At 40.1% G+C, this 20142-nt stretch overlaps 1 protein-coding gene across 3 annotated transcripts in view; it reads left to right on the plus strand.

Annotated features, from left to right (window-relative positions):
• The window catches only part of SLC29A1 (solute carrier family 29 member 1 (Augustine blood group)), a 68137-nt gene that overhangs the window by 40486 nt on the left and 7509 nt on the right, over positions 1-20142 (plus strand). For 2 of the 3 annotated variants that reach the window (XM_039347029.1, XM_039347028.1), the window contains exons 3-13: positions 5239-5314; positions 6968-7049; positions 7824-7892; positions 8669-8817; positions 9724-9863; positions 10696-10830; positions 11046-11143; positions 11400-11496; positions 12674-12765; positions 13248-13356; positions 18306-18391. In XM_039347029.1, the coding sequence (XP_039202963.1) occupies positions 5289-5314; positions 6968-7049; positions 7824-7892; positions 8669-8817; positions 9724-9863; positions 10696-10830; positions 11046-11143; positions 11400-11496; positions 12674-12765; positions 13248-13356; positions 18306-18391 (1083 nt within the window). In that variant the 5' untranslated portion in view covers positions 5239-5288. The remainder of the gene's footprint in view (positions 1-5238; positions 5315-6967; positions 7050-7823; positions 7893-8668; positions 8818-9723; positions 9864-10695; positions 10831-11045; positions 11144-11399; positions 11497-12673; positions 12766-13247; positions 13357-18305; positions 18392-20142) is intronic. The other variant, XM_039347030.1, reaches the window with a different exon arrangement.

Below are 20142 nucleotides of genomic sequence, written 5' to 3' on the forward strand. Positions count from 1 at the left end.
TAAAGAAGGTTAAGAAGTGACATGAGGCAGATAACTTTTAATTCAAATATGGGATGTATAGGAATGTAAATACAATTGTAACTTATTTTAAACCAATCTTTTTCATAATATCTTCAATTAAGAATACAAAACTCCTCTCTCCTGTACATTGTGTGAACATTTTTATAAAAAATATTAATAAATTTTACCCCACTAAAATATATCTAATTGATATCTGGAGTAGTAACACTTGAATTAAAACTGCCGTTTCTGTGAACATCTCTGAATACCATGGCTGGCTTTGTAATCTGCAGTTCTATTTTCTGACCAAGAATATTCTTAGGAATCAAGATGATGTATTATTAGGATTGGTTGCATAGTCAGCGAGATGCTTAGACTGGATTTGGCACTTTTATTCACCTTTTGAGGCCTTCCCAAGGACTTGGGATAGCAAATGTTGCTGTTAGATGGTGTCAAAATAATCATTGCAGGATGTAAACTGTTCCATATAAAGCTGCCTTTTGTAATTGACTAACGGTGATTTTGTCAATGCTGATAAGGTTCAAATAGTGCTCTTGATGTTATGGGATTGCATCCAAGCTGCCTAATAACTATGGCTTTTTTTGTCATAGTCATTCTGTTTGCTATAGGTCCTTATATTTTGTGATCTTCTCTAGTTCTTTCTGTTGTATTCTACTGTCTCCAGATATTGCCACCCTACCATTGTCTTTCTTATTGACAAGACTAGCAAAAATGTTTAAAAACATGTCAGATAGATGTTGGAAATGCAAACATAAGTCAGGCACTTATTACCAGGTTTGGTAGACATGTGCCAAAGCAAAGAGTTATTAGGAAAAGATACATGCTTGGCTAGAAAAGATGTTGGGAGAATACATAGATTTTAAACCTGAACTTTTTTTATTAGGTATAATGCCAGAAAAGACTGATAAACAAAGCATATATTTGACTTTGCATGTTACAACAGCGGCAAGAATTATATTTGTGCAGTATTGGAAAAATGAAGAAATACCATCAGATGAAGAAATAATTTAAAAAATACTAGAATGCGTGGCTGAAGGCTGAAAGAAAAAGAAGAAACAAAATATTATCAAACTTGGGACTTATTTTATCAATGGCTAGAGGAAAGAATAAAGGATTAGGAACTAAATATGCATTAGTCTTATTGAGGATGGTTAAGCCTGGGTGTTATGTGACAGATGCTTGTCTAGTTGAATTCTATGTAAATTCCAAGAGCACTTTATCTTCTTCGTTTTCAATTACTTCATCTATTCTGTGGCTCTACTACTGTAATATTTGCTTGCAGGTAAATGGTATTTCTTGCAGATATTCCAGAACATCATTGATACTACTGTGTCATATCATTGTTTGTAATCAGTTTGTGCAAATCTTCTTGCAGCAGCTAATTAGGTGATCCATTGTTTCTTCAGCTTCTTTGCAAAGATTGCAATTACTGCCTGTTGCTTTCTTCCCAATTCTGGCTTTGTATGCATTTGTTCTTAAAGGTTGGTCTTGTGCACACAGAATTAGTCCCTCTGGTTGTTTCTTCAACTTTCCTGTTCTCAGCCATTCCCAACATTTGTTGTTTTACCTGCTATTTTTTTAATGTTCTGGCCATGTAATACTTTGTCTTGCCATGTCTCTTTTTTATTTTTCATTTGGTCTTTCTTGTAGACCAGTTTGGTCTCTCCAGCAGTTAGTAAGCTTTCCTGGTATACTGTATTAGCTTCTGTGCATCTTCTTCACTACCCTTCAGATTGTCTTCCAATGCCCTTTTCTCTTTTTCAACTGTCTATTGTACTTGCAACATTTCATGCCCACCTATTTTCCTTGATAAGTAGAATCTGTCAACATTGCTGCATTAATGAAGTGCATCATTCATTGTCATTGTTTTTCTGGCATTCTTATCCAGGGTTTTAAATTCTCCTTGTGTTCAGTCCACTACTCCAGCCATTTATCTAATGACTGGAATTCCCTCAGGCTTCATTGTGCATCTATTTGCTTTGGGTCTCTTGTTTGTTTTTGAGGTATACTTCTCTGATGGATTATAATCTTCTTCCACCTTCCCCCTCCCCAATTCTTCAGATAATCCTTGATTTATAAGCTCAGTTGGGATCAGATTTTGCTTGTAAGTAGTTACAGTCATAAACTGAGGTACCCACATGACTGAACCCAATTTTACAACATTTTTGTGGTGGTTAAGTGAACCACCACAGTTGTTGGTAACATAACTCAGTATTATACAGTGGTGAAGGATGCTTCACATTTATAGTGATGTTACATTCACAATTGGATAAGCCATGCTCTGGATTAATTTTTCCTCTTTGAAATGGCTCACAGAGATAAAAGAAATATTTGACAAAGGATATGGATGAGAGATGTAAAAGACCTGATTCACATGTAACACATTGCAATGTATAAAGAAGGGGACAAAATGCCCAATCTAAGGATCAGCTCACATTTACCAAAGAATTTCATATGATCCACTCAGCTATTTTTGAGGGTGTTTTTGCATAACAACTACTTTGGAATGAAAGTACGGAGAAAATAGTTGGCAGTAACTCTTGGAAGCAGTTTTTGCAGGAACTGCCATAGTTTTGCTAGCGTCTAAAAAATAGATGAAATAATGATTTGATAAAGGAATATGCCAGCAAATTTTGTAAACAGAGTTTAGCTACATAATAGATGATAAATATTTAAACTATTCATTATAGTGATTATACAGAGTGACAGTTTGTTATCGGCATTTATCCAGAACCCTGCACCGTTAGGGCAGGATGCTTGTGGAAATTGGTGACAATGGATTTCCTGGTTGTTTTTGGCACTTTTAAAAATTCATTCCAAAGAAAGTTGTGTAAGATAAGTCATTGTCAGAACAGAGAAAAACAAGATTTGGGTAAGATTTTTTGAAGAGATATCTTAACTGTTAAATGTTTCTTATTTATCTGTTCTTGATTAGCTTCCTTTTCATCTTCCTTTATTCTTACTCCTTTAGAGTTAAATAACTTTCCCCCTTTTTAGCTGGCTTACATTCTGGCCCTAGAAAAGATTGTCAAACAATGAGTCTCCCAATTCTTATGAAAGAATGACTCTCTGTTATTCTAACTAATCCCAACTGAAGGATGGAATGAAGGGGTATTTTTTAAATTTTTTTAGATATGCCACATTTGAGAGGATTGACTAATATATTAGAGGACAAAGCTGCAATTTTAAATGACTTTAATACCTGAGTAATAGGCCAGATTCCGCAAGATGATGCTAGGTAAGAATGAATATAAAATATAGTGCATTTGGATAGGGACAGTCAAATTTATAGGCACATGATTGCAAAATTGGCTTGCTTGCTTATTAGAAATGTACTTTTTTGCATATTTAGTTTTTTTCTGCATTTTTAGGCCCCTCCTTTTGTTTTATTCTGGAAAGTTTTGCTGGAAAGGAATTCTTAATTCCCAAAGTTGAAATAATAGAGGGGACTTAGTAACTGTACTTCTGTCCTCCCTAATAGGAAGAAAGAGGCAGAAATAATGGTCTTGAATCTCAGAACAAATGATGTTGTAGCCCTGCTAATCCTTCCCATGTTCCTGACAGTGAAGAGCTTTCTCTACCCCATCTAATGCCAGACTCAGCATCTTTTATGGTGCTGAATTTTCAGTCCTATCCGGAAGGTGGGAAACCCACTATTTCCTTACTGAACATCACTGATCAGATATGACATTTCAGACCCTGCTCTGATGGAAGCTCCCTAGTTCAGCTCTCCAGCATGTAGGCCTTATTCTGAAACATAGAAAATACTATTTGGTTCTGTTTCCTTCCCACGGGTAATTCTCAAGCTCATCAACCCAAAACCTAGTGTATTGCCAAGAACATTTAGCATTTGCTTCCTTCAGTATACTGTGCTTACAACCAGGGTATAAACAGGATTATGTGTCATCATGTTGGTGTTGATTCTTAGTTAACCACGTCGTAGATAATCTCCAGGATGATGCGGCCCCACCTGGTTACACAAGCAGTATAGCATAGATATTTTTCTATTTGGCACATTTTGTCAGGTTCCTATTTCTAGGAAACACTGACAATATTTGTTCTATGTCACTACGTATGCAAAGTCCTAGATCCAAGGTGGAATTGGGTTTTGATGTCATGTTTTCCGGTGGCATTCCAATAGTGAGGCCTTTTCAACTACAGTAGTTAATAAAACTGGCAAATCTTCTTCAGTATGAAAATCAGACAATTCTAGAACATTAAAAGTGGGTATTGAAACAGAGCGATTAAACTGATTTAGGAGGACATTAGATGCATTAAATTATTTTCATTTTTTTAAAATGGAGAAACGAAATTTCCTCCATCTCATGGTATAAATAATAATATATAGTTAGCAATTTATTAATCACTTAAGGCAGGAGTTCTCAACCGGGGATGCTTGCACCCCCTGGGGGTGCAAGACAATATTCCAAGGGGTGCGAAAACTTGGGTTTTCAAAATTATGGTGTATACACATAATTTGTTGCTATTATTTCAAACTTTTGTAAGGGGTGTGAGAATATATCAGAATATATCAGAATCGTTCTAGGAGTACAGTTTTGTTTAAACCTTAAGCCACTGACTTAAGGTTTAAACAAAAATTAGGTCCATAGTAATTTTTCTGAAAGTGTCCGTATATGCACAATGAAGTATGTATTTTCTAAAATTACAGTGCTTAAATTATGTTACCTTTATTACGGTGGGTATTTCCAGAGAATTTCTCAGCACATAAACAATCCGTACCTTAAAACCTTTATTTGTGATCATAACTATTATATCTTTTTTGGAACTTGTCAGGGTATTTGAGCCACCTAATTCATTTTATTTTGTATTACTTTTTGAAACTTTGTTGTCTAATGCAAAGCATCAGTCCTAAACATAACCTCTCTTTTCTCAGATGATCTCGGAGTCTAACTTATATCTCAGAAACTTTCTTAGAAATAAAATGGTACATATTTGCAAGTCTCATTCGTAAGGGTGCCAAACTACTTAAAGGGAGGAAAGATAGCAAAGCATATCTAGGAGTATTATTGGCCCAACTAGGCTGAGGGATCCTGTTCCCCCCCACCCCTTTAAACTAACATATATTGTAGTTATTGTACTTCTGTAGATAATTTAAATTCTGATTATTTCTTAATCTTGTTTCTTGACTCCATGAATTATCCTACTTCTTTCTCTTAAATTAATTATTTTCTCTTTTCCCCATTGTTTTCTTTTCAGGTGATCAACCGTGACGTAAAACAATTCTGCAACCATTCTAAAGTGCCGTTATGACAGGCAACACTCCCCAAGACAGGTACAGTAATTGTATAGTGAGATGGTGTTGTTTCTCTCATGAACAAGTGCACACATGTCATGTAAATCAGGGCTTTTCAACCTTTTCACCCATTGTACCACTTTTAGGATATGGCAATATCAGAGTACCACCAGTTGCCTAGCAAGGTGTCAAGAACTTGATGACCCCCCCCAAAAAGGAAAAAAGTGATAAAGTACCGGTAGTCCTCGACTTACAACAGTTCGCTTAGTGACTGTTCGAAGTTACAATGGCACTGAAAAAAGTGCCCCCCAAGCCACAGCCGAGCAAGACACCTGCCTGCCCACCAGACGGTGCTCTTCCTCCTGTCCGAGGTTTTCATTGTTGTGAGCATTTCTGTTCAGGATTGGCAGCCGGGGTAGGGTGGGGGTGTTTGGTTTTTATTCTGCTGGGTGGTTGCAGCAGGATTTGGTCACTTCACATGACCCTGGGACACTGTGACCGTCATAAATATGAATCAGTTGCCAAGCATCTGAATGTAAATCACAAGACCCTGGAGAGGCTGCAACATTCCAGCTGATCGGCCCTTCTTCTGGGCTCAGCAGAAGCACCAGGATCAGCGCCGAGTTCCAGCTGGAGCCTGGTGCTGATCCTGGTGCTTCCACTGAGCCCTGACAGCCCTGCAGATCCAGCCATCTCTCGCTCAGGCTTGTGCAGTGCTGCCATTGGTTCAGCTCATTCCCCTCCCCCACTACTTTTTCTAGGATGGTCGCGTACCACCTGCCAGGTGCCAATGTACCACAGGTGGTACCCGTACCATTGGTTGAAAAGCCCTGATGTAAATGCAGAACATACTGTTTGCTAAATGCTAAGTCAGGTGTCAGTAAATTGCAGTCTTGGGCATCTGTTGGTTCCTACTGTCCTGACTAGGATTATTTTTGGTATCTGCTATGGGCAACCCATTAGAATATTTTTTTTCTGCTATTGGATAGAACCACACATTTAAACTTTGGAATTACTGCAAATTTAGCAAATATTTGACAATCAGGGAAAAAACAATTTACTTTGTCATTCTGGTACTAGACCATTTTTCAAGAAGCACATATGCGTTCTCCTTTCTTGTTAATTATTTTTATCTGAGGCTTTTATGAATTTGCATAGCCCTTCTATGCAGGGCTTTTTTTTTTTCATAGAATGCCCAGAACGGAGTTCCAGCACCATTTTTATAAAAGCCTTGCTTCTATGTATTTTCAGTTTCCTTGTATGGTTTATTCTGTTATTGTGAAATATTTTTAGTTTTAGTTGAGGGCGTTTGTTTAATAGTTTAAACAATATTTTAAGATTGCTTTTGTCTTTACTGTGTCTTTATTTTTAATTTCTGTTTTACACTGTTCAGGGATATGCAAGGATATTTGTAAATGTTACACATAGGTATTGTAGAGTTCCTGGTGCTCTCTGAGCTTGGTGATTTGCAGATTTTCATTGCCCAGTTAGAGAGAATCATCAGTATGGGTGGTGATGATGTTACCTACGTGTCTAATGAAACATCTGCAAGCAAACAGTAAGCTCAGAGAGAGTCAAGATCTCAACAGTTCAACAGTGAGGTATATGTATTCCCTTCTACTGGAGACAGACATGGATCCTCACCTTGCTTTGTCAATTTTAGTGTGCATTAATCAACCTTGTTTCTTATAGATATAAGACTGTTTGGCTCATCTTTTTCATACTTGGTCTTGGGACACTCTTGCCATGGAACTTTTTCATGACAGCTACAACAGTAAGTTAAAGATGTATGAGCATAATTTGTACCAGATTCCAGACCAAGGAATTGCCCATACCTCTGAGTCTCAGATTGTATGGTTCCACTAAGATTATATTAAAAGATGCAAAACTTTACATTGATCGTTGTTGAAAACACAGTACAGGTAATCCTTGACTTACAGCCATTCATTTAATGACCATTTGAAATTAAAATGGCACTGGAAAAAGATTTCTTATGACCGTTTTTCACATTTATGACCGTTGCAGCATCTCCATGGTCATATGATCAAAATCCAGATGCTTGGCAACTAGCTTGTATTATGATGGCTGCAGTGTCTTGGGATTATGTGATCACCTTTTGCAAACTTCTGACAAGCAATGGGGAAGCCAGTTTCGCAGTTAAGTAGTGATTCGCTTAACAATTGTGGCAAGAAAAGACATAAAATGGGCAAAACTCACTTAACAATGGTCTTGCTTAACAACAGAAATTTTGGGCACAGTTGTGTTTGTAAGTCAAGGACTACCTCTAATCCTTTTCATTTTAATGGGAGTTCAATGCAGTTAACCTACTCTCTGTTACTCTATTCAATTTATGTAACCGATCATTTTTAGTCCATTTTCTATCTTCATAAAGATTAAAAGTACTGGAGAAATGTGACTATTTTATACTTGCACACAAAAGGCGGAATTCTTCTGTGTGAACTACTTGGGAAATAAAAGAAAAGTGCTAGATTTGGAATTGATTTCTTTCATTGGTTTGTCTGACCAATTCTTTATTTGTTTTCTGTAGTACTTTACCAACCGCCTCAACATATCATCATCTGATTCCTATGCTAATGTGAGTGTCACAGGAAAAGAGGTAGTTTCTCCCAAATATTTGCTGTCATTAATCAACCAAGTGAATTCAAGGGGGATGTTTGTGAATTGTGTGAAGCAGCTGTACTTGATCTTGAATTCCTCCGTTAGGGCAGGTAATTGGAATGGGTCAGTGGTTCCAAGCCATACACTTTGGTAGTTGCAAGGTAGATTAGGCTTTCAAACAGTATATGTATCTATCATTGTATATAAATATGGTTTTTTTCTAAATGTTATAGTTTCTTTTGTTCATGAGATAGGTGCAAGCATCTTTATTTAGTTTACACACATTTGCCACAATGTGTAATCAATTTTATTATTTATTATTTATTTATAGCACAGTGTGATATAAATTTTAAAATAATAGTTGTTAAATTAAATTGTCAATAAAAAAAGTTTGAAAAGGATATATTGCAGTATATGGAGAATACAAGAGAAATAAATAGCAGAAATCACAGAAGAAAAAGAAGTAGAATGACTGTGGCAAAAGAAGGCAAATATAGTACCAATAGATAGGTGCCTTGGGTGCAATCCCTAAACATCTGGAGCACTACTTGAACACCATCAGCAATGACAAAATTACCAATAGTCAATTGCAAAATGTAGCTTTACTTGGAAGAACTTACATCTTGCAACAATACTGCCTAAAACATCTCCATTTCTTAGTTCCTTGGGAAGGGCTCAATAGATAGATAGAAATGCCACATCTAATCTAATTGGCTAACTATGAGACCAACCATAATAATAATGATGATGATACCCCTTTCTAATCACTTGCAGGACTCTTATAATTATACTAATGTGAATGTCACAGAGAAGAAGGAAGTTTCTCTCTCAAACCTGCCATCCATATTTAATAATGTGATGACATTGTGTGCCATGTTGCCTCTACTCATCTTCACGTGCCTTAACTCTTTTATCCACCAGAGGTATGATTTTTATAGATTTTCTGAAATGAAAATTTTAGACTTCAATTGCTCTGAGTCCTTTGATTTCCAGCATATTGGCAGCATTCAGACTAGGTCATTTTGAGCTTCTCAGTGGGAAAAGAACTTTATTTTCTGTTCTGCAAAGTTGGATCACTTTTAAATATTTATGATGCTATCCAAACATTTTAATTATTTCCATATAGTGATCCAGAACAGTTTTAGGAGCACAGTACCTAAAAGCAAAAAATAAATTGTTTCATTTTGCTGTATTGTCTTTAGGTTTTTGAAGTACATACCCGTAAATGCCGGCGTATAAGACGACTTCCGCAAGCGCTGAAATCGGTGCCAAAGACGGGGGGTCGTCTTATACGCCAAGTCGTCTTATACGCCGGAAATACTGGTAGTTTCCGACGTATAAGACGACGTTCTAGGAATGCGGCCCGGCTATAAAGACGGGGGTCGTCTTATACGCCGGGTCGCCTAATACGGCGGCATATACGGTAATTATTTCAGTTTTACTACATGTTACTTTTGTTTTATACAGATGGAAGCAACTGCTTATATCATTACTGAATCATAATGCAACAGATAATTTATACATACATAAAATCTCTTCATTTATGTTCACAAATTCAACATAGTCAGTCTAGATAGCTTCCCAACCTGAATGTTTCTAGATGTTTGAACTTTAACTCCTTGAAGCAGGATCTCTGTTGAACATTCTGAGAAATGAAGACCAGCCATTTGAAGGATGCACAGGTTGGGAAAAGCTATCTTAGATTGTGATTACACATCTAAAAATAGATTATCCATTGATTGAAGTTTTATCTCAATTGAACGAATTGGATTTTATTATGATTTTAGAAAGTCAGGGTTTTTTTATCTTTATCTTTTTCCATTTATTAGGATCCCTCAGCAAATACGGATCATATCTAGTTTGGCTGCCATCTTCTTGGTCTTCATGGTAACAGCAATCCTAGTCAAGGTCCCAATGGAGCCTTTGCCTTTTTTCATCATTACCATGGTCAAGATAGTTCTCATCAATTGTAAGTGAAGTTCTGTTGTGTGTCTATAAATTTATGAATTATTAAAGTGACCACACTTTTCCCATTCTTACAGGTATATATATATATATACACATATAGATAAACACATTCTATCTCTGATGTGCAGTATTTCACCCTTACCTGTGTTTGAGAATCTAAGCAGTTTTTAGCATTGAGCACTCTGTCAGGGTGTTGAAATGGGTAGAATGTAATTCTTGCAGATCCAATTTTTGCCAGTGGGAGAATGTGCAAGAGCAGATAGAAACATTTCCCATCCATGGTCAATATAATGTGCAAACTATAGTGATGTAAGCCAGAGGTCTCCAACCTTTCTCAGCTGGCGGACCAGAGAGAAAGGGAGGGAGAAGCATTTTACGCGTGCGCATACATGACATACAAACAGGGCCAAGAGCACGTGCAACGCAAACAGGGCAGTGTTAGCGTCCACGTGACACTTGCTAGCCACACCCATTTTTGCTGCACGGGCACTAGCAGTGCCCCAGTTTCACCACACTGCTCCTTGTTTTTGCACCGTACCTGGTTTTAGTGCTGCAAGGTGCTCTGTTTGCATAGCTGCGGTGCCCTGCTTTCACGGCGCTAGCACGAATGGGGGTGAGTGGGTACACACATGCATGCACTGGCCAGCCTGTTCCGCAGCCCGGTGGCTAGCAAGCCACAGCCCGGTAGTGGCCCATGGACCGCAGCTTGGGGACCCCTGATGCAAGCTACATCCTGTCCTTCAGCTTTGGGTTCATTTTATAGTGCTTACTTTTTGTGGATAAGATCTATTTACAATTACCTTTTAAATGTTTTTTTTCTTCTTTTTTGACAGCCTTTGGGGCCATTCTTCAAGGCAGCATTTTTGGACTGGCAGGGCTCCTTCCTGCCAGTTACACAGCACCCATTATGAGTGGGCAGGGCCTCGCAGGGACATTCGCAGCAGCAGCAATGATCTGTACTATTGCCAGTGAGTATTACATATTGCTTGTTTTGGTTTATGCTACACCTTTCAGCCTATAAAGCAGCCAAGGCTGGGTATTCATTATCTCTCTCTCTGTATTATTGATGTACAGCTGTACATCACTTACAGGCATCCTTTGTTTTTCAGAGAACAAGAGGTTTGCTCATTAGCCACCCATCACCAAAGAAAGAGTCACCACTTTTCTCTAAATCTTTTTTCAGGTGGTTCCAGACTAGAAGAAAGTGCCTTTGGTTACTTCATCACTGCCTGTGTTGTGATCCTGATAGCAATTGGCTCCTATATCATGTTGCCTCGTCTGGTAAATATGTTTTTTTCTGGAAATAGCCTTGAGTATGCTGAGGTAGTGGGCAAGTGGGGGAGTCTCCTGACATGCAAGCACCTTTGTGCAAAGAGAGCTGAGCTCTTCATTCAGTCCTCAATAAGAGGTATGAATAAGTCAGAAGATACCCAGCTTGTTTCAGAAGAGTTCCCATTGTCCAGCCACAAGCAGTTTTTTTGACCCCTGTTTCATTTTCATTCTACACCACCTGCATAGTATCTTAATATTTCCCCAGGATTTTTTCTGCTTTTATTCGATGAAGAATAAGAGAGAATATGCAACTTCTGTGACTCAGGCTGAGATGGAAACAAAAGTTGATCTCATCAAGAAAGGTAAAAACTTGAGTATGGAAAAAAGGGAAATGTATTCGTGTCCATTAATGCAGGTTGAAAAGTGGTATTTCAGATATTCCCAAGTTACAAATAATATTGCAACCAATGTTAAGGGATGCTGGAAACCGTAAATCAGGCATATATCAAAGCTTAAAAGTAGCAAATCTCTTAATTTAATACATGTGGGGTCCTCATCAGAACCAAAAGGCAATTAAAAAAACATAGCCTATTTTTATTGTCTTCTAATTTCTTTTCAAGTTAGCAAGTTACAATAAAACCCATGGTCATCATCACATCAACACATATTGATGGCCTAGCTTGAGATTTCTTATACAATTTTCTAGTGGTAATAGTTTCATCTAAGGCTCTCCAGAATAACCAGCAGCAAGCACCCACTGAGCAATTTTTTATTTTCTAACCTTTGCTATTGTCTTTCAAAGATTGTATGTGAGAAGAGATGTACCGATCTTTAAATACCCACCAGACTAGAAGGCCAGTGATTAAAAAAACGAACTCTTGTTTATTTAGGCAATCTCTCAAAAACACATTTTTAGAAAAACAATTTACTGAAATGCCATAATGGGTTTTACAACCTGTCTGTTCTCGTTAAATTTCCCTCATATTCTCCACTGAACAAAATGTTTCATTCTGATTTCTGCTGTCCACAATTCTAAACATTTTTTTCATATGCATTTATATACAAAACAGCAAGGATTAAAATGTAACAGGCAACAGTGACTAAAACAGTTCCATGCAGATAAAAGCACTTTAAAATAGCAATTAGAAGCATTTAAGAAACCTCTGCACAGAAAACATCTTGGCCTTTCACCAAATTGATTCCTGGCCAGCGTCTCTGGAAAGAACATTTCATGACTGAGGGCTATTCAAAGTCACTTGCAGTTCAGAATGTAAAGGTGCTTGGGGCTCAAATCTCACTGACACCTAAGACGTGGGCAGGAATATAGGATAGGAGGCTCTTCTTCAGATACAGTAGCCCTGAATTATGAAGCTTTAAATAATAAAATTAACATTTTAAATTGGGTACAGTACTGGAATGGGGCACTGTACTGGTTCAAGGCATAGTACTGGTTCAATAATAAAGTGCAGACCTAGTTTCTGCAAAATATATGTATTAAAAGTTCATTTTGTCAAACTTGTCCTTTTCATCTGTCTACAGATATGGTTAATGGTGTTGAACGAAACCATTCTGTGAATGGAGATTCCCTTCCCGCCAGACACACATCTTCAGTCCTTGGCATCTTTAAAAAGGTAATTGGCCTATGGATTGGCCTAGGTGTGGGGGGGGTGGGGTTTCACACCCTAATATTCTGTTTCTTTGTTTGTTTAAAATTGTTATCTGGAATTCTTTGATTATATTTTGCCTTTGCAAATACAATCATAGGGAGTGCGATGGCTCAGAGGTTAAAGATGCTGAGCTTGTCAGCTGGAAAACTGACAGCCCAGCTTCAAGACCTGAGCACCGCACAACAGGGTGAGCTCTCATTCCTGCCCCAGTTTCTGCCCACATATCAGTTTGAAAGCAGGCAAATGTGAGTAGATTAATAGGTACCACAGCATTCCATGAGCCTCTGGCATATAGCCATGCTGGCCACATTACCATGAAAAATGTCTTCAGACAATGCTGGTTCCCTTGGTTATGAAATGGAGATGAGCATTGCGCCCTAGAGTCCAACATGACTGGTTAGGGAAACCTTTACCTATTTGCCTTGCATATATGTTCTCTTTTCTAGATATGGGTTATGGCTGTTTCTGTCTGCTTAGTTTTTACTGTTACAATTGGAGTCTTCCCAACTATCACTGTTGCAGTAAGGCCAACTATTGGACAAAATACACTTTGGGGTAAGCTAAACTTGGTTCTTAGAAGTGATTAAGATACACAATGATGAAACAGTTTGTGAATCTTTTAGAACAGGGGTCTTCAAACTTGGCAATTTTAAGACTTGTGGACTTCAACTCTCAGAATGTTTTAGAACTATCTGTAATCCTGCAGTCCTATGACAGTGTAATCTGAACTCCATCTAAATCCCACAAAACAAAAAACAAACAAAGCAAGACATTTATGTAACTGCTTCATTTCATTGACGTTTTGGGGTTGAATTCTTACAACATTTCATATCTACCATTTCAGTTGGGTCATGTCAGGATTTTGACTCATCCATTCCAAAACATGAAATTTCTTCCGCTTCATCTAGCCATTCTGTTCTAGATGTATTTGTGTGTTGCTTAAAATTAATGTTATGCTGCATGGCCCACATTTAAGCTTAAGTTCATGGACAGGCAATCTGATATTTCCTGTACAGTTTGTTAATATAATCCAAAATTCATTGTTGGCATCTATAATTGTGATCCATCTAGATCTAGATCCTGAGGCTGCAAAGTTGGTTCTAACCAAGATACTGTCATGGCTTCCTTCGCAGTTGAGATGAAATACTTCTATTTTCATTTTCTCCAACTGTCATGTTTCTAAATAATGAAAATTCCACTTTCCATCTCTCCATTTCCGTAGGGAGAGGTAGATATGGCGGGAGCCAAGGGATGGGCCATCTTCGAGGAACAAGGACTCGCTGCATTAAAGCGATTACCTGTTCCGGCCCCTTGGACTCTTCTCCAATACCTGGAGAGGAGGGTGTTCAGGACCCTGGCCTCAGGTTGCTGCTTCTTAATGCCAGGTCGGTTATTAATAAAGCTCCCCTCATCCGGGACCTGATACTGGATGAGGAGGCCAACCTGGCATGTATCACTGAGACCTGGCTGGGCCAAGAGGGAGGTGTTCCTCTCTCGGAGATGTGCCCAGACGGGTTTCAGATAATGCACCAACCGCGATTTAGGGAAGGGGTGGGGGAGTGGTGATTCTTGTCCGAGAATCCTTGAGACCTCGCAGGATCCCTGCCCCAGAGGTTGTTGGGTGTGAGTCCCTTCTCTTGAGGTTGGATTCAAGGGTTCAGTTGGGCTTGTTGCTGACATACCTGCCTCCCAGCTATGTGACAACAGCCCTGCCTGAGCTGCTGGAGGGGGTAGCCGGGTTGGCGGTGGAATTCCCCAGGCTTATGGTGCTGGGGGATTTCAACTTGCCGTCACTCGGCGAATCCTCCGGTGCAGCTCAGGAGGTCATGGCTTCCATGACAACCATAGACCTGACCCAGATAATTCAGGGTCCGACCCACATAGGAGGACACACGCTCGACTTGGTATTCCTCTCGGGGCAGTGGAGACGTGATTTTGATTTAAGGGGTATAGTTACTTCTCCCTTGTCATGGTCGGATCACTTCCTGGTGAGGTTAGATTTCTCGGTCCTACTCCCCCACTGCACGGAGACGGAACCGATTAGGTGGTTCCGCCCCAGGCGGTTAATGGACCCGGAGGGGTTCAGAATAGCGCTTGGGGGTTTTCCTGATTCCCTCCTCCATGAACTGGCTGAGTCCTTGGTTGCTGCTTGGAATAAGGCAGCATCAGGGGCGTTAGACCGGATTGCGCCTTTGCGACCTCTCCGTGATTGTGGATCCTGGAGGGCACCTTGGTTTACCGAGGAGCTACGGGAAATGAAGCGTCAGAAGAGACGTCTAGAGCGATGCTGGAGGGCTAGTAACTCCGAACCCGACCGGACACTTTTAAGAGCCTATATTAGGACTTATTTAGTGGTGATACGAGCGGCAAAATGTTTGCATTTTTCTGCACTTATTGCGTCTGCAGAATCTCGCCCCGCAGCCCTGTTTAGGGTGACCCGTTCCCTACTTAATGTTCGGGAAGCCGGGGAGCCCTTACAGGGTAGGGCGGACGAATTTGTGTAGTTTCTATCAGATAAAATCGCTCAGATTCAGACAGACCTAGACTCCGATTGGGCAGGGCCTTCTGACATGACCGGGGCAGGTCTTAGCTCGGTTTTATGGGATGAATTTGAGTTTGTGACTGCTGAAGATGTTGACAGAGCGGTGGGAGTGATGAGCGCCTCCACTTGTTTACTGGACCCATGTCCTTCCTGGTTGGTCTCGGCCGCCAAGGAGGTGACACGAGGCTGGCTCCAGGTGTTGATCAACGTTTCGTTGAGGGAGGGGGTCTTTCCCGCAACCCTTGAAGGAAGCAGTTGTGAGGCCCCTTCTCACCCTGGATCCGGCTGATTAAAACAACTTCCACCCAGTCTCCAATCTCCCCTTTTGGGGAGAGAGTGGTGGCGCTCCAGCTCCGACGGTCTCTGGATGAAGCAGATTACCTAGACCCTTTTCAATCTGGCTTCAGGCCCGGTTTCAGCACAGAAACTGCTTTGGTCGCGCTGATGGATGATCTCTGGCGGACCCGAGACAGGGGTTATTCCTCTGTCTTGGTGCTACTTGACCTCTCAGCGGCTTTTGATACCATCGATCATGGTATCCTTTTGCGACGACTTGGAGGGGTGGGAGTGGGAGGCACCGTTTTATGGTGGTTCTCCTCCTACCTCTCTGGCCAGTCGCAATCGATACTGGTGGGGGGGCAGAGGTCAACCCCGAGGCCCCTTGAATGCGGGGTGCCACAGGGGTCAGTCCTCTCCCCCCTCCTATTTAACATTTACATGAAGCTGCTGGGTGAGATCATCAGACAGCACGGGGTGAGGTTTCATCAGTATGCTGATGATACCCAGCTATATATCTCTTCCCCGAGCTCTCTCAGTGAAGCGGCTGATGTGATGGGCCGTTGCCCTGAAGCAGTGAGGGTCTGGATGGGGGTTAACAGACTCAGGCTCACTCCTGACAAGACCAAGTGGCTTTGGATGTTGCCTCCCAAGGATCATGTTAACTGTCCAGTGTTGACTCTAGCAGGGGAAAATATATCCCCTTCGGAGCGGGTTCGCAACTTGGGTGTCCTCCTTGATCCACAGCTGAAATTGGAACATCATTTGATGGCTGTGGCTGGGAGGACCTTTGCACAAGTTCGGCTGTTGCACCAGTTGCGACCCTACCTGGACCGGGAGGCTCTCCTTACAGTCACTCATGCCCTTGTCACCTCACGTCTGGACTACTGCAACGCGCTCTACGTGGGGCTACCCTTGAAAAATATTCGGAGACTACAGTTGGTCCAGAATGCAGCCGCGCGAGTGATAGTGGGTGCTCCTCAGTACACCCACGTTACACCTATCCTCCGTGAGCTGCACTGGTTGCCTATTGATCTCCGGGTCCAATTCAAGGTGTTGGTTATTACCTTTAAAGCTCTATATGGCTCAGGGCCAGGCTATTTGCAAGACCGCCTACTACCTCATAGTTCCCTTCGTCCGGTTAGTTCCCACAGGCTGGGCCTCCTTCAGGTCCCGTTGGCCAAGCAGTGCCATTTGGCGGGGCCGCGGGGGAGGGCTTTCTCTGTGATGGCGCCCACGTCTTGGAATCAGCTCCCCCCGGAGATTAGGACCGCTCCCACCCTGTTGGTTTTCCGCAAGCTGCTTAAGACCTTTTCCGGCAGGCCTGGGGTTTATAAAATCTGACCTCTGGATGAATGTTACTGTATTGTTTGTCTTGTTAAGTTATGTTGTTTTTATTGTAAACCGCCCGGAGTCCTGCGGGAGTGGGGCGGTCTATAAATTTTATTAAATAAATAAATAAATAAATAATGTGTCCACAGCATATTGTTCCAATAGCCAGCTGACTTATCCAGGTAATCTTGGTATCTTTCTATGCATACCACTTTGTCTTAATTTAACTAGAATCTTAGAATCTGTTAATAGAAGCTATATGAAGTTCAGATCACATTGTAAGTCACAGAATGGCAAGATTACAGAGATGTGCAGAGTTCACAAAAGGTTTCTCTTGTAAGCTAAAGTTCCTCTGGATCAGTTTACAGAAAGTCTCCTGGCAGTCTGCTTAGCCTTAACTTTATTTGCCATCTGCATTTGTAGGAGTCTTACTATGAGTAAAGATGATTAAGTATGGGTGTATTTAGACTGGAGAGTGGGAAGACCTGGAAGAGAAGGATAGGGTGTGGGACAAAGTAGTTAGGAAAATACTGAAAACTAAATAAACCCTTTCTGTTTAGTTTTCCATATCTGATGAAGACACAATTTGTTTGTTTTCCTGTTTTGTGGGTGTTGCTCTTCCCACATCCACATACATTTATGTCATTTATTATCCCACAATAGACTATATAGATACTTTATTGTTTATTTTATTTTATTTTGCACTCTCCAGTTCCACATATTTTACAATGTACTGGTTCTTAATTCTAAGGAAGTATTTAATAAAGAATTAAACATAATCACTGTATTACATTAATTGAGCATTGTGATGATGGACTCAAATAGACTAGAGAGGTAATAATAATCCAGATTAGAATTGAAGAAGAATGAGGATTGGTATAAACCTGTTAGAAAAAAATCCATGTTGAGAAATTATGGATGCACACTTCTTTTTGAAGACAGAGCAGGCTTTGAAGATCAGATCAACCTTTCTAAAACAGATCAAATCAAAAGGAAAGTTAAAAGGAATTCTTAGACTATTCAGATCTGTATGTAAGGTGCTGTTTTAGTCTCATGTCTATCTTCAGATTCTTCTCCTTCATCAGACCTAAATTGCAAACTCGAACTTCAGGATTCTGCTATGTTTACTTAGACAAACAGATTCACAAGTGCTTCAGTAATGATTTGGTAAAAATCCCTCACAGCTTTCCGTGTCGTTATTATTATCGGTTTGAAGAAGATGGAAAAGAGGAGCTAACATGTACTATCTGCCTGAGCCTGGCTAAAGTCATCTCGATATTGCCCATTGGACACTGCAGCAGACAAGAGTTCTAGTCCTGAGACTGACCACACTTCTCTATTATTCTCTCTTCAGTTGACTATTTCAGCCCAGTTGCTTGTTTCCTGATGTTTAACATCTTTGATTGGGCAGGAAGGAGCCTCACAGCTGTCTGTGTTTGGGTGAGTATAGGGAAACTAAGCTTTATGGTAGTCAGTTAATCCACCCTCTTAACGTTCAGATATGTCTTCTGAGCTAGGATCAAGAAAAAAGGTACTTTTGTGAAAAAAGAGTTCTGAGGAAAAAATACAGAAGGATCTGAGGAAGAATAGTACTTTTTGTTCAGTTTTTCCTTAAATGGGGCAGTAAATCTCATAACTATATACATTGAAGAAGGAAAAATATTAAAGACAGTGATCCTGATGAAGCCATTTCCGATAAGCCTGGCTAAGTTGTGTAATGCTGCTTATTGCTTATGTATGTGATATAAAGAAAAGAAGACTGATCTGGCAATGGCACGGAAGTGCCACAAATAAAGATGGTAGAATAGTCTGAACTTACCTTTGAATAACAAATGCTAGTTATATACTCATACTGCAACATAACAGCAAAGAAGTAAGAAGAGGCAGGAGACAGATTTTCAAGTTGCTTACTAGTAAATAAAAAAAATCTAAATAATGAACGAATATTATTGGTGTAATTTTTGTACAATAAAGGTGCCACAAAAAGTCAACTGTGGAGAGAAGTCTTAAGTTGACAAATCACCAGGAATCATAAAAAAGGAGCTTAAGAGGCGGGATGAGGGAGAAGGAAAATACTTCAAGCAGGCAAAGAAGAAAAATGATTAATGGAAAAAAAATAAGTCTGACAGTCTAATTAACTAGACACATGAGTAACAATGGAAGAAAGAAAGAAAAATGCAGGGATGACATATTAGTTTCTTTGTCCAAATAATAAGGTCTGTTTTTTTCCTGTCATCTATTGCCCACCTATTTGGTGAGGGCACTTCCAGTTGTCTAGTCAGTAATCCCGCACTCACTATTTACAATTTACAGTCTATCTGGCACAGCATAGGGATACTCAGGTTGAAGGGCTAAAAAAGAAATATTACAGAGCAACCCAAGATCTTGAATGACAATAAAGAAGCCGAAAACATTTCTCATGGGGGCTGGGAGAAATATATTTCCCCACTATCACTTCAGCTCAGCATTTGAAACATTATGTCAGCCCTTACCTTTCAGGCCAATAGCTTCAGCATAATCTTAATAAGACTGCTTGATTAAGATTGATTAAGGTTGTCGTTGTACAACCTTGTATACTGTACACCTTCAGCAGGAAACCCATCCCAGTTCCAGTTTCTCCCTTTGTACTGGGATCAGTTATGTTGGCTGCTTTCCCTCCTGCCCAGCCTTCTCAGGCTTATCCCAAAGAGAAAGATGGGTGTGCACAAAATATGTTTACCAAACTTCTTTGTGGAAAGTTTGACTCCACAGAGATGATGGGTGGGTGGTTTGAGGCTGATGAGCCACACAGAACCTTCCTTTCCTTGGTCTGGCACTTCTTCCTGCTGCTGCCTTCCCTCTGGCAAAAAGTCTTATTTTGTATGTCTCCCACAACACACATGGGAAATGAAGGGGAGAGAGGGCTTTTCAACCACTTTAACATCTAAAGCGAGTCCCTGATTATCCAGCTCCAAGGGGGAATAATGCTATTTTTGCAACCAAGCAAAACTTCAGAAAGTCTCATTCTGTTCTCAGAAGTTTCATTGCCCTGTCAGTGAAAGTTTCTGAGTTAAATTGGAACTAACAATCTAGGATATGTTTGACTATGTCACTCGGTTTTTGGAAAGAGCCTTCTCTTTCCTTTTTTTGGAGAGATTCATATGTTTCATTGGGATGAAAAGAATTATTTTATTTCTATTCCATTGAAGTAA

The sequence above is a fragment of the Crotalus tigris genome, unplaced genomic scaffold, assembly GCF_016545835.1.
Source record: "Crotalus tigris isolate CLP2741 ecotype Arizona unplaced genomic scaffold, ASM1654583v1 scf7180000018048.2368360, whole genome shotgun sequence".
Lineage (NCBI taxonomy): Eukaryota > Metazoa > Chordata > Lepidosauria > Squamata > Viperidae > Crotalus > Crotalus tigris.